This window comes from Scomber japonicus, chromosome 12 (genome assembly GCF_027409825.1).
Source record: "Scomber japonicus isolate fScoJap1 chromosome 12, fScoJap1.pri, whole genome shotgun sequence".
NCBI classification, from domain to species: domain Eukaryota; kingdom Metazoa; phylum Chordata; class Actinopteri; order Scombriformes; family Scombridae; genus Scomber; species Scomber japonicus.
The window spans coordinates 34,546,399-34,561,568 of record NC_070589.1 but is presented as its reverse complement, the minus strand read 5'-3'; the positions used below and the strand labels follow the sequence as shown (position 1 = coordinate 34,561,568).

The 15,170-nt window shown below is 37.2% G+C and overlaps 1 protein-coding gene across 1 annotated transcript; it reads right to left on the bottom strand.

The window, feature by feature from the left end:
- Positions 1-149: 149 nt before the first annotated feature.
- LOC128368690 (immunoglobulin kappa light chain-like) lies at positions 150-4,272 on the bottom strand. The gene is made up of 6 exons (XM_053329550.1): positions 4,218-4,272; positions 3,808-4,125; positions 3,350-3,385; positions 1,632-1,940; positions 1,425-1,499; positions 150-521 (listed from the first exon to the last, which is right to left on the bottom strand). Exons 1-6 carry the CDS (start codon positions 4,258-4,260, stop codon positions 373-375), a joined length of 930 nt encoding a protein of 309 aa, XP_053185525.1. The 5' UTR covers positions 4,261-4,272; the 3' UTR covers positions 150-372.
- Between the last annotated feature and the right edge of the window lie 10,898 nt (positions 4,273-15,170).

Here is a 15,170-nt window from a genome sequence, read left to right as displayed (position 1 = left end):
AAGACAAATCTAACTTTGCAGAATTCATTAAACACAAAACAATAAACGCAATAAAGGTTTGAAAAACACTAAAAAACTGAGTTATATTTTTATACATTTATTTTGATATTTCCTACAATACAAATCAAAGTTTATAGTTGGAAACAAAACAAACCAAAGCTAAAAAAGTAACTGTTAAGATTTGATTTGTAAATATATATGAGTATATATGTATTTATATATTTAGCACAACTGTATCTAACTTGTGCATAAAGAGAGAAAATGTAAAAACAAGCACAACACGTCATAAGTGACATTTATGAAGACTGATCAAAGTGATGAATGAGATGAATTGATGAGATGTGATGGTGAGAAAAGGCGAGCAGGAAACAGTCAGTCAGCATGTGTGCAGTTGGTGGACGGTCCCTTGTTTCTGAGGATCATCAGCAGAGAGAGTCCACAGCAGTACACCAGACTCTTCACTATCAGCACTGTGTACAGCACACAGAGCAGCAGCACCCTGCACTGAGACTGGAAGAGCACTGACACACACACACACACACACACACACACACACACACACACACACACACACACACACACACACACACACAGGTCTGTTCAACTGTGGACATTTCATCACAATATCATCACATTTTCTTCACTATAACTTGGACTTTTCCACACGGGACGAGCAGCTTTACATGAAGACAGGGGTCCACTACAGTTTGACTGACAGCTCAAAGGCCCTTATTAAATACAACAAGTCAGGGCCGGACCCAGCTTTTTAGGGGCCCTCAACAGGATTTGATTTCATGTTTTTAACTTCAAACTACAATTTATAAGAATTAAAATCAGTCAAGGATAAAAAGCAAAGTCCAAACACTGTTTAAAAACACACAGGTTACTGTAGATGTGAAGTTTTTAGCACTTGGGAGCAGAAGAACTCCACAACAAGCTAACAAAGTCATCTCTGACATATAATGGTGTGTGTGCTGTTTGCTGCTGGGCAGGTAGTGTACAGTGGCTTTATCAGAAAACTGCTGCTGCTGCTGGAAACACTGAGACTGAACCAGACAGGAAATGTGCCACAAAACCACAACTAGCAGCTAAAAGAGGCTAAAAAGCTCATTTAGTCATTACATTCTTTCTTAATATGAAACTATTGATTAGTGCAGTTTTAAGATAGACTCCTTAAACTTGTTATATCACCCTCAAAGCCTAAAATGTAGTGTCACTACCCCAAAAGGTGTTATTAGTCAGCCTGTGCAGTGAAAGCTCTCTCAGTGGGACTTGTTGTGCTGTGGGACACTCTAACAGAATCAGGGAGTGTATGTTTAAATCCTTCAATGATGAGCAGAAAGTGAACAGACTGATATGCAGCCCTAACTGCAGCAGGACATTGGAGCTGTCAGAGCATGCAGAGAGGCAGCAGGTGATCTTACAGTCAGCTTGCTGCAGAGCTGGCAGGTCTGCTGGCTCTCTCTCTGGAGGGCAGGAGGCTGCTGCAGCTGGAACCTCTGAAACAGAAAAGGAGTCAAATGTTTGGAGTTGCAGTGAGAAATGTCAGCGCTCTGCTCCTCTGCTCTCTCTGACAGCGTCTCCAGATGAAGCTGAATCACTGCTGAACACAGTCACCAAGCCTTCATTACCTTGTTCTGTTTGGGCCTCCACTGTGCCCCCCTCGTGCTTGACGTAGCAGCGGTATTTATATGTGCTGTCCTCTTGCTGATGGAGCAGCAGGATGGAGGCGCTGCGTCCCGGCTCTCTGAGCTCCAGCTGCTCAAACTTAGCACGGGTCAGCTCCTCCAGCTGGCCGTTCTTCTTCTGTCTTTTCCAGGTGAACTGGACCAGAGGAGGAAACATGGCTGAGGCCAGACACAGCAGGGAGCTCTTCCCCTCCAGGTGGGCTCTGGATGCTGCTGGGTACACGCTCACCACGGGCTTCACTACCTGCCCATCTGAAGTTTGACAGCAGCACAGACACACATTCACACAGTCAACAGCAGCTTACAGCACTGCACTGCATTCAGTCTGATCCTGGAAACTACATGATCACTAAACTACTCATCAATACACCACAAACATCATCTACTGGACACTGGATCAATAATCATATCAGACTAAAGCATCATGGAAGCTCATCATATGTCATATAGAAAGATTCAAACACAATGTACCACTCTTTATCAATATTTAACTACATTCATTACTAATATCATAAAATGTGTCAAACTGAACATATATCATGACATAACAGCCTCATAGAAAATACATTTGTTCATGATTATAATGTTTTATATCAAATATATTTACCACCCTATTGATTATTAAGTTTAAAGAGAATCAATATATCAATAATTTCATTTATTTCATAAAACAGTTTTAGGTTTTATATAAAACACACTCACTACAACATGTAGAGAAATGTCAAATATAATATAATATAACATAATATAATATGATGACATTTGTCTTTGTTAAATTAAAACTATAGTTTTATTACTTGGTTCAAATATATTATATTCATATTACATTTATAAATGATTATAGTGTTTTATATGAAGTATATTTACCACCATATACTTTACTCTAATCAGACACACAATACATCAATACTTTTAACTACTTTTTAAATAGTTTCAGCTTTTATATGAAACACAATTACAACATGTTCACATATATCAGATCAAATATAAGATATGATATATTTTGTTATGTAAATTTATATTTTCTAAAATATTTTAACATTACTTGACATCACGTTCATTTCATTTATATTAAATGTGAATTAAGATACAATTATATATTTTATCTATAAATTATATTTATCATAACATATTCATCTCTTTTTACCTTCATGCATTAATATATTTTCTATTAATAAACATATTTATCATCGTAAAAACACAATTATCATGAGATACATTTTACCATTTACAAATATATAGTGTATATTTAACACACAATATATTTCTGACTATTTGCTTCTAAAATGACATTTAGGAACATTTATTAAATGATGTTTCACATCATATATCATCTTGTTTTTAACAAACAGGAGCTGCTGCTGAATCACTGAGATGATTAAATCCTGTTTATTTGTAACATTACTGATATCAGACTTTTTGGCTGGAAACAAACTTTGATGTGATGCATAAATAAAGAATAACTTGTGGTGTGCAGTGAGATTTGAAGCTCTTTTCAGGAGTTATTGATTAGTTTTATGTAAGAATGGCTGCAGAAAGAATTCTCTACTAAATATGAAAAAACTAACATGTAAAGCCTGAAGCAGCAGAAACTAAAACTACAAACACATTTTCAACTTGTTCAATAAAACAACTGAAGGAAAATGAAAGTTTAGACTTACCTACAAACAGTTTAGTGCCACGGCCAAAGAGCTCGTCGTTTGACACAGTGAAAAAGCGTCGTACAAAAACCTCTCTGCTGCTGAATGTGTCAGCTGAGGTGAAATAATCCAAATTATGAAGCAGAATCATATTTCATCTCCATGATGTGTTTCTCTAATGTTCATATCAACATGACTGTCTCTTCTTTTGTTGTATTTTTCTTGATTTCAGCCTATTAAGGTAGAGAGAGGCGGGATCCTGCTACATTTCTAATCAGTCCAACACATGACACATGTTGTCTGTCACTTTAATAAAATATGATTTTACTACATGGAGATCAGTAGCTGTGAAAACAATAAATAAATCCAGGTGAAATATGTGAACCTGGGCTGTGGTTTACTGCTCTCTTCCTGTCACTAACACTGTTTGACTGCTGGAGGTTTTTGTACAGGCTGCAGGATTCATTTCTCACTGTGGGAACCTTTTATCTGACAGTTACAGTAGTAGGTGGCTGAATGTGAGAGTTTAACTGTCTGGATCTGCAACTCACTGCCGTTCGGTTTATTTACAGCTGAGAAATCATCTTCTAGAGGGTGATTGTAACCTTTATTTAATTTACCAGTATTCCTGTTAATATCAAGAATCATTTTGAATGTTTCTGCGTCTTTCTTCTGTAACCACCATACATTATTGCCACACTGGTCAGTTCCTCGACAGCTGAAGGAAACATTTTCACCAGCTCTCCTGGTCAATGTTAAATCCTCCTGAATCAGCTGTGCTGCCATGGCAACCAGCGCTGTAGAGAAACAGACACACAGATGAAGGTCAGTGTGACAGTGTTTGTTAAAGGTTGAGTTTGTGGGCTCCTGATTGGCTGGAAACACTCACCTGAACACAGACAGCACAGAGCAGCAGCTGGGAGGAAAAGCATTTTGTGCAGTGGTGTTTCCTCTGGTGAACCTGGGGAGAAGTGGCGCTCTGATGCAGCTGAGGCCAAACAAGGACGAGCTGTGAGATCAGACGAGGGCCACGTGGTTTCTAACAGGTCCTCAAACCTCCCATCAGCCCCTGCAGCAGACACATAAGGCTGCTGCTGCTGCTGTGTGGTTTTCTGACTATTTATTTAACTAAGATCAATCAGTTCATTCAATTTCCTTCATCATCTGACAGGTTTCAATATTCTCAATAATAATAATAATAATAATCAAACTGCTATAAAAACGGTGTATAAGTCTCAGTGTATTTTGCTGGGAAAATGCTTTTCTATTAAAGACTGATTTATTTGAATGCACCAGTAGATATTCATTTATATAACATACACAATGAAAACACACATATTACACCTGAAACAGTGCGTCAGGTTAATTTAGGTTAATGGTCCAGTAATTATTTGCTTAACTGAACTGGACCGCTATATTAACTCAGACTGTGTTCGGGTTAGGCCGACTGTCAATTAAACCTTTTAAAAGAACACAGTAACTTTATATATTTAATACAGTAACTTTACATATTTAACACAGTAACTTTATATATTTAACACAGTAACTTTATATATTTAATACTGAAACTTTATATATTTAATACAGTAACTTTATATATTTAATACAGTAACTTTATATATTTAATACAGTAACTTTATATATTTAATACAATAACTTTATATATTTAATACAGTAACTTTATATATTTAATACAGTAACTTTATACACTAATGTTAACTGGTTTAATCATAATATGTAATAACAATTATAATTTTACAAAATCTACAACCAGAGAAAATTCAACCTGTTTGCAAATAACTGAATTTTTATTCATGATTATTAAATAAAAGTTTGGTACCAAATACAACCAGCAGCAGTCTACATGTTCAGCTGTTTCCAGGAGCAAAACCAAAAGTAACTCTGCCTCTTTTTATTATATAATATTTATAACATATTTTAAACATCATATTAAATATTATTAATGTTGCTGAGATATTTTATGACACTTTAAAGCTGTAGTTTACATCTCATTCTACACTTTATATTACATTACCTCTATCTGCTGTGTGCTGCTGCTGTCAGTAATAAAACCTTTACACTGCTGCCCTCTGGTGGCTGCAACAACACATTGCTTCTACTACTACTAGTCTCTGCAAAGTTTAGTTTTCATGGCACCAAATGTGTATAAAGAGAAAATACACTGCCTGCACAATTATTAAGCAAGTGAGTATTTTGACCGTATCTTCATTTGCATGCATATTTTCCAACTCCAAGCTATAGAAACTTAAATACTAATTAGATTTAAGCATTATCAGGTGATGTGTATTTGTGTAATGAGGGAGGGTGTGGCCTAATGTGATCAACACCCTATATCAAGGTGTGTATAATTATCAAGCAGCTTCTTTACCTCAGGAAAAATTGGCCAAAAAGGAGATCTAACAGATTCTGAAAAGTTAAAACTTGTAAAATGCCTTTCAGAGGGATGCAGCACTCTAGAAGTCGCTACGTTATTGAGGCGTGATCACCGAACAATCTGATGTTTTGTTGCAAATAGTCAACAGGGTCGCAAGAAACGTGTGGAGAAAAAAAGACGCTCATTAACTTATAAAGACTTGAGAAGAATTAAACGTGAAGTTACCAGGAACCCATTAACCTCCATATTCCAGTAATGCAACCTACCTGGAGTGTCCAGAAGTACAAGGTGTTCAGTGCTCAGAGACATGGCCCAGGATAGGAAGGGTGAAAAACAACCACCATTGAACAAGACTCATAAGTTGAAACGTCAAGACTGGGCCAAGAAATATCTGAAGACAGATTTTTCAAAGGTTTTATGGACAGATGAAATGAGAATGACTCTTGAAGGACCAGATGGATGGGTCTGTGGTTGGATCACTAATGGACACAGACCTCCACTTTGAGTCAGACGCCAGCCAGGTGGAGGTGGGTTTCTGGTATAGGCTGCTATTATTAATGATGAGCTAGTTGGACCTTTTTGTGTTGAAGATGGACTTAAAATCAACTCCCAAAACTACTGCCAGTTTTTAGAAGATACTCTCTTCAAGCAGTGGTACAGGAAAAAGTCTACATCATTCAAGAAGGCCATGATTTTAGGATAATGCTCCATCACATGCATCCAAGTACTCCATTGCGTGGCTAGCCAGCAAAGGCCTTAAAGATGACAGAATAATGACATGGACGCTTCCTCACCTGACCTTAACCCTACTGAGAACTTGTGGGCCCTTCTTAAACGTGATATTTACAGTGAGGGAAGACAATACACCTCTTTGAACAGCATTTGGGAAGCTTTGGTTGCTGCTGCACAAAAAATTGATCATCAACAGATCAATAAACTAACAGACTCCATGGATGGAAGGCTCATGACAGTTATTGAAAAGAAGTGTTTTTTGTACATTTTGAGTAGTTAATTTGTTATTCTTAGTTTAATAAATGAAAATAAACATGTGAAATGGGAAAATTTTAGTTTTTCATTTAGTTGCATGATAATTCTGCACATTAATAGTTGCCTAATAATTGTGCACACATTGATATTCTCCTGAGAAAACCAAACTTCAATTTTTCTTTGTTAAATATTCAGGTTTGAGGTTTATTAACATTGTGGATTGACTGAGAGCACTGTATTTGTTCAACAATACAGTTACTCCTCAGCAATACAACTTGCCTAATAATTGTGCACGCAGTGTATGTCTGATATATGTGTGTGTATATTGTGCATTTGTGTGTGTGTGTGTGTGTTTGACCTCCTTGCTGTACTTTGGTGCAATTTGGTACAAACTATTAGAAAAACAGTATAAAGTATTGGATTGCTTTAGTTGGTACGTACTCATTATATTTAAGTTCATACATGGATCTTAAAAAATGAGACTGCTGACAACACTTTAACTGACAACATGTTTGTTTTTCAGTGTGTAACTGTTAATTCTGAGGACATTTAATTGAAAGTTTATGTAATGTAATTTTTATACTGGAAACACTAAGGTGTAGTTCAACACACAAAACTACAAACTGAAACTATTTTCTGTTTGTTAATAAATTGTTAAATATGACTGTTTTTTGTAAATTGATGTTAATAATTAATACAACAACAATATTAAACTATTCAGTATGAACTGAGTTAAGATGAATCAGCTCTTATCACCTAAAGCAACTTGTGTTATTTCTTATAATTTGTACCAAATTGCACCATCCTCTCTGTAAACGTCCTTAAAATGATCACTTATATTTCTGCAAATGATTCTGAATATTTTTCAGGACATTTGAATAAAAAGAAAGAATCTGCTGAATAAAGTGTTCCTGTGTTTTCTGTCTGTGCTGTGTGATTTCTGACCAGCAGGGGGCGCCGTCTGTCTGCACACATATTTCACACTTTCTAACAGATGAGTTGTGTGAAACTACAAATCAGTTCAGACTGTGTTTTGGATCACCAGCAGGGGAATGTGGGACCCCAGACCCTCGGGGGCCCTCAGTTTCTCAGGGGACCCACACCTTCATGAGCCCAAACACCCTTATAGGCCCCTATACCCTCAGAGACCCCCAGACTCTAAGGGGCACTCAGACCCTCAGGGGCCCCCAGAGATACACAGTGCAGTTTGTGATCATGTGATTAACTGTTGACCACTTGAGAACAGAATCAGCTCAACCAAACTCTACATTTGTAAAGGAAATTACACCAAAATTTCACCTTTTATTCAATTATCTGTTAACTGTTAAATCTTGTGTACGTTTCCTGTTCTCTGTGGTTATTGTTGACAGTGAATCAACATTTCCTTTCCTGCAGCAGATGGGCCGTGTGGGTTTCTGCTCAGCAGCCTCCACACTGTTCACTGTGGTTTGTCACTTTAATAACACAATGACGGTTACAACCATCCACTCTGCTTAAAGAATCGTTCCAGGAACTTCAGTATGAACTCAGTGCTCCCTGCCTCAGTTTTAATTTGTGTTATTAATCTGTGGGAGAAGCAGCTCAAATCCTAAACTCAGAGCTGAGAAACTGACATGATTAAATAAAGGGAGACGTTCAAAGTCCTGCAGTCTGCTCAGCTCCCACAGTCTGTACTGTGGCAGACTGATAATTCTGCAGCATGAACATGTAAACAGGGTGAGAAAGATTCAAATCATATGAAGAGAGAGCACGCAGCAGTGAGAACAACAGCAATGATGGCTTCAAAGCTTTGTTTGAAACTTTAGGGATTATTCAACTTTCTTTTGAGGCTGCATATAAACTTTTAGTTCGGGGCCCACAGACTCTCAGGGGACCCCAGACTCTTAGGGGCCTCCAAAACCTCAGGGGCCCACAGACTCTCAGGGACCCCCAGAACCTCATGGGCCCACAGATCTCAGGGGCCCTCAGACCCTTAGGGGCCTCCAAAACCTCAGGGGCCTCCAGAACCTCAGGGGCCCTTAGACCCTCGGGGCCCAGAGACCCTTGGGGGCCTCCATACATCAGGGGCCTCCAGACTCTCAGGGGTCCTCAGACCGTCATGGGCCTCCAGACACTCAGGGACCCTCAAACCCTCATGGGACCCCAGATCCAGGTTAATGAAGTTTGTGAAATCAGTATATCAAGCCACTATTGAAAAGTTGGAATGTAAATTCAGATGTACAGTTTGTTGGTTATGCTTATGCGTGTGTTATTTACATTATTTCTTACATGTCGAAGGCAGAAAGAGAGATAGAATTGTTGCTGACTAATGCCCATAGAGAAGCATCAAAGGACGGGAATGAAACTGAGGGGGCCCTCAGACACTCAGAAGCCCCCAGACTCTCATTGGCCCTCGGACCCTTGGGGGCCTCCATACATCAGGGGCCTTCAGACTCTTAGGTGCCCTCAGACCCTCATGGGCCCAAAGACCCTTAGAGGCTTCCAGACTCTCAGGGGCCTAAAGACACTCAAAGCCCCCAGACTCTCAGGAGCCTTCAGATCCTCAGGGGCCCCCAGACCATTGGAGGCCTCCATACGTCAGGGGCCTCCAGACTCTCAGGGGCCATCAGACCCTCATGGGCCCACAGACCCAGGTTAATGAAGTTCGTGAAATCAGTATATCAAGCCACTATTGAAAAGTTGGAATGTAAATTCAGATGTACAGTTTGTTGGTTATGCTTATGCGTGTGTTATTTACATTATTTCTTACATGTCGAAGGCAGAAAGAGAGATAGGATTGTTGCTGACTAATGCCCATAGAGAAGCATCAAAGGACGGGAACGTTAGTGCAAAAGAGGCCTTGAGAAGTCTAGGCAGTGTTTATCTACATAACAGAGATGTGTGTGTGCTGAAGAAGCTGTATAGAGGTTAACTAATATGCATCTTAAAAAACGTTCAAAGAAAGTTGTATTTGTACTCACAAGAGATAATATAGTTAAATCATTACAAGAATTGGCCAAATGCCACTTGTATATATATATGTTTATATTAGCCTTTACTTATTTATACATAAATAGATTATACAGATTATCTATTTTAAAAATGACAATTACATAATGTGTTGCAGGATTAAAAACATTTAAAATGATTAATTGAAAAAAAATTAAAGAATAGAAATTTACAAAATTTAAATAGTTATTTAATTCTTCTTTTTTTCATTATATATTTAGAAGTAACTCTATATTGTAAATGAAGTAGAGAATCATAAGACTGTAGTTAATTTAATATAAAATTATATATTAATTAACTGTTGAGACTTTATTTGCAAATCTCTACATTTTGGGGGCATTTTGCATCAAAATCAATTCAGAGACGCAAATTTAGAAGAAAACCAACAAAACCAAATAAAACGATGTTACAGTTTATTGAAAATATCACAGTTATGAATTTAAAAGACAAATCTACCTTTGCAGAGTTCATTGAACACAAAACAATAAACACAATAAAGGTTGAAAAATACTAAAAAACTGAGTTATATTTTTATACATTTATTTTTATATTTCCTACAATACAAATCAAAGTTTATAGTTGGAAACAAAACAAACCAAAGCTAAAAAAGTAACTGTTAAGATTTTATTTGTAAATATATATGAGTATATATGTATTTATATATTTAGCACAACTGTATCTAACTTGTGCATAAAGAGAGAAAATGTAAAAACAAGCACAACACGTCATAAGTGACATTTATGAAGACTGATCAAAGTGATAAATGAGATGAATTGATGAGATGTGATGGTGAGAAAAGGCGAGCAGGAAACAGTCAGTCAGCATGTGTGCAGTTGGTGGACGGTCCCTTGTTTCTGAGGATCATCAGCAGAGAGAGTCCACAGCAGTACACCAGACTCTTCACTATCAGCACTGTGTACAGCACACAGAACAGCAGCACCCTGCACTGAGACTGGAAGAGCACTGACATCAGACTTTTTGGCTGGTAACAAACTTTGATGTGATGCATAAATAAAGAATAACTTGTGGTGTGCAGTGAGATTTGAAGCTCTTTTCAGGAGTTATTGATTAGTTTTATGTAAGAATGGCTGCAGAAAGAATTCTCTACTAAATAAACTAACATGTAAAGCCTGAAGCAGCAGAAACTACAACTACAAACACATTTTCAACTTGTTCAATAAAACAACTGAAGGAAAATGAAAGTTTAGACTTACCTACAAACAGTTTAGTGCCACGGCCAAAGAGCTCGTCGTATGACACACAGTGAAAAAGCGTCGTACAAAAACCTCTCTGCTGCTGAATGTGTCAGCTGAGGTGAAAGAATCCAAATTATGAAGCAGAATCATATTTCATCTCCATGATGTGTTTCTCTAATGTTCATATCAACATGACTGTCTCTTCTTTTGTTGTATTTTTCTTGATTTCAGCCTATTAAGGTAGAGAGACGGGATCCTGCTACATTTCTAATCAGTCCAACACATGACACATGTTGTCTGTCACTTTAATAAAATATGATTTTACTACATGGAGATCAGTAGCTGTGAAAACAATAAATAAATCCAGGTGAAATATGTGAACCTGGGCTGTGGTTTACTGCTCTCTTCCTGTCACTAACAATGTTTGACTGCTGGAGGTTTTTGTACAGGCTGCAGGGTTAATTTCTCACTGTGGGAACCAACATATTTATCACAGCTACAGTAGTAGGTGGCTGAATGTGAGAGTTTAACTGTCTGGATCTGCAACTCACTGCCGTTCTGTGTCTTTACAGCTGAAAAATCATCTTTCTGAGTGTGATTGTAACCTTTATATAATTTACCATTCGTGCTGTCAATATAAAGAATCATTGTGAATGTTTCTGTGTCTTTCTTCTGTAACCAGAATATAGACTCGCCACACGGGTCAAGTCCTTGACAGCTGAAGGAAACATTTCCACCAGCTCTCCTGGTCAATGTTAAATCATCCTGAATCAGCTGTGCTGCCATGGCAACCAGCGCTGTAGAGAAACAGACACACAGATGAAGGTCAGTGTGACAGTATTTGTTAAAGGTTGAGTTTGTGGGCTCCTGATTGGCTGGAAACACTCACCTGAACACAGACAGCACAGAGCAGCAGCTGGGAGGAAAAGCATTTTGTGCAGTGGTGTTTCCTCTGGTGAACCTGGGGAGAAGTGGCGCTCTGATGCAGCTGAGGCCAAACAAGGACGAGCTGTGAGATCAGACGAGGGCCACGTGGTTTCTAACAGGTCCTCAAACCTCCCATCAGCCCCTGCAGCAGACACATAAGGCTGCTGCTGCTGCTGTGTGGTTTTCTGATTATTTAATTAATTGAGATCAATCAGTTCATTCAATTTCCTTCATCATCTGACAGGTTTCAATATTCTCAATAATAATAATATTAATAATCAAACTACTGTAAAAACGGTGTATAAGTCTCAGTCTATTTTGAGGGTTGTCATGCTGGGAAAATGCTTTTCTATTAAAGACTGATTTATTTGAATGCAACAGTAGATATTCATTTATATAACACACACAATAAAAACACACATATTACACCTGAAACAGTGCGTCAGGTTAATTTAGGTTAATGGTCCAGTAATTATTTGCTGAACTGAACTGGACCGCTATATTAACTCAGACTGTGTTCGGGTTAGGCTGACTGTCAATTAAACCTTTAAAAAGAACACAGTAACTTTACATATTTAATACAGTAACTTTACATATTTAACACAGTAACTTTATATATTTAACACAGTAACTTTATATATTTAATACTGTAACTTTATATATTTAATACTGTAACTTTATATATTTAATACAGTAACTTTACATATTTAATACAGTAACTTTATATATTTAATACAGTAACTTTATATATTTAACACAGTAACTTTATATATTTAATACAGTAACTTTATATATTTAACACAGTAACTTTATATATTTAATACAGTAACTTTATATATTTAATACAATAACTTTACATATTTAACACAGTAACTTTATATATTTAATACAGTAACTTTACATATTTAATACAGTAACTTTATATATTTAATACAGTAACTTTATATATTTAATACATTAACTTTACATATTTAATACAGTAACGTTATACACTAATGTTAACTGGTTTAATCATAATATGTAATTATAATTATAATTTTATAAAATCTACAACAAGAGAAAATTCAACCTGTTTGCAAATAACTGAATATTTATTCATGATTATTAAATAAAGGTTTGGTACCAAATACAACCAGCAGCAGTCTACATGTTCAGCTGTTTCCAGGAGCAAAACCAAAAGTAACTCTGCCTCTTTTTATTATATAATATTTATAATATATTTTAAACATTATATTAAATATTATTAATGTTGCTGAGACATTTTATGACACTTTAAACCTATAGTTTACATCTCATTCTACAGTTTATATTACATTACCTCTATCTGCTGTGTGCTGCTGCTGTCAGTAATAAAACCTTTACACTGCTGCCCTCTGGTGGCTGCAACAACACATTGCTTCTACTACTACTAGTCTCTGCAAAATTTAGTTTTCATGGCACCAAATGTGTATAAAGAGTTTATATTCTTGAGGTTTCTTCCTGTTAAAGTGGAGTTTCTCCTTGCTGCTGTCACCAAGTGCTGCTCATGGAGGAATGTTGGCTCTGTGTAAAATAAAGAGTACGATATAGACCTGCTCTATGTGAAAAGTGTCCTGACATTACTTCTGTTGGGATTTTGGAGCTATATTCATGAAATTGAATAGAATATAAACTTCTTCCACCTTTGCTTTACAGTTTACACCTATCATTAAAGGGGAAGCATCATACTGGACTTTATGAGCAGCATCAGGTTGTAGAAACAGCAGAACATGTAGTGGTTCTAACCTCAGGAAATAAAGAACACGATGGAAGGAATGAGGAGATCAGAGGTCCGTTTCATATAGCAAGCTCAGAAAAGCGGTGCTTATTGTCAAACACCTGACTTGAATGAGCCTAACAAATGAGATGAGGCTACAGCGGTTCCATAAAGGTCCGTCCACATTCACGCAATCAAACTAATTCAAGACAGGCTCGAGATTCAGACTAATTGTGTGTGTACACCATTCACATGCAGCTCATGACGTCGAACACAGATCAAACGGATTCACAATGACAAAATCCACCACAAAAGAGCCACAGAGCAGCAGCAGTTTCTAGCACACACTTCTGCTGGAGACATATGAAGAATTTAAACATATTATCACAAAAAACTGCAAATAAAATCCAAGAGAAAGGCTGGCAGGAAATAGCTGATGGATTGAATGGGTCTGATCTGTCTCTGAAGGTGCGCTCTTGTTGCAGAGCCCTGTGTACTATAGCAGCTCTGTCATGTACAAGCTCCTTAATCAAGGGACAGGCCTTCACAAACAGAGAAACAGTGCATGGGTTGAGGTCATTATAGACTGGACCTTAATCAATTAACAAATAAATGGTACCCTGAGACATGCATCCACTAAACACGTCTTAGTTTACTTTTTAGACATTATTTTAAATGTACTAATAAATAACCAATACCTTTTAAAACAGCGCTTCCTACCAGTTAAAGACATATGGATTTAAATATTACATCTCTTGTCCAAATAATTTTGCAGTTGTTTAATATTTATGAGGCTGTTATTCTGTCAGGCCTCAATGTTCAATATTATGAACACACACACACACACACACACACACACACACACACACACATATACATATAATTAAGTTGACTATGTACTCGACTGTATAGGGCTATGTATGAATGTATATATATAGTATTAAGTTGACTATATATATGTGTGTATATATATTTATATGATTAGGCTATTATTATGTCCACGCTATGTGAAATTTTCTTTTTAAATGTTGGTTATTAATGAAGCCATATAATATGTTAAATCATCTCTTTTCTTTCAGGATGAGCAACAACTCAGGCTAAGCCTGATAATTAGTCCGGTCCAGACCAGGTTAGTGTGCAGCATAAGTTGCTGTGGCAACTGAGCTTGAACTATGCTGAGCGTACTTTATGGAACCAAATAAGCGAGAAAATTGAGCCAGACTAACTAAATAAGCCTAGTTTATTTGGTAATCCTGCTTTATGGAACAGACCCCAGGACTGATAGGAGCAGGTTTGTGTGGTGAGACTGGACACGGTGGGAGCTGACCAGCAGATGGCAGTAATGCAACACCAAGGATGCTGTTAAACAGAGAGGAGGAAGAAGAAGCATGGATGTATTATAAGGGCTCTTATAATACATCCAGAGCATAGATTATCATGAGAGTCATTAAAAGTGTTCCTGTGTTTTCTGTCTGTGCTGTGTGATTTCTGACCAGCAGGGGGCGCCGTCTGTCTGCACACATATTTAACACTTTCTAAAAGAGTAGTTGTGTGAAACTACAGACCAGTTTTGACTGTCTTTTTGATCACCAGCAGGGAAATGTGGGGCCCCAG

Coding starts and splice junctions, on each gene's coding strand:
- LOC128368690 (XM_053329550.1), bottom strand. CDS start 4,260: ATGCTTTTCCTCCCAGCTGCTGCTCTGTGCTGTCTGTGTTCAG. Junction 1,941..3,349: donor TGGCACTAAACTGTTTGTAG/GTAAGTCTAAAC, acceptor GTCAAACTTCAG/ATGGGCAGGTAGTGAAGCCC. Junction 522..1,424: donor AGCTCTGCAGCAAGCTGACT/GTAAGATCACCT, acceptor TGTGTGTGTCAG/TGCTCTTCCAGTCTCAGTGC.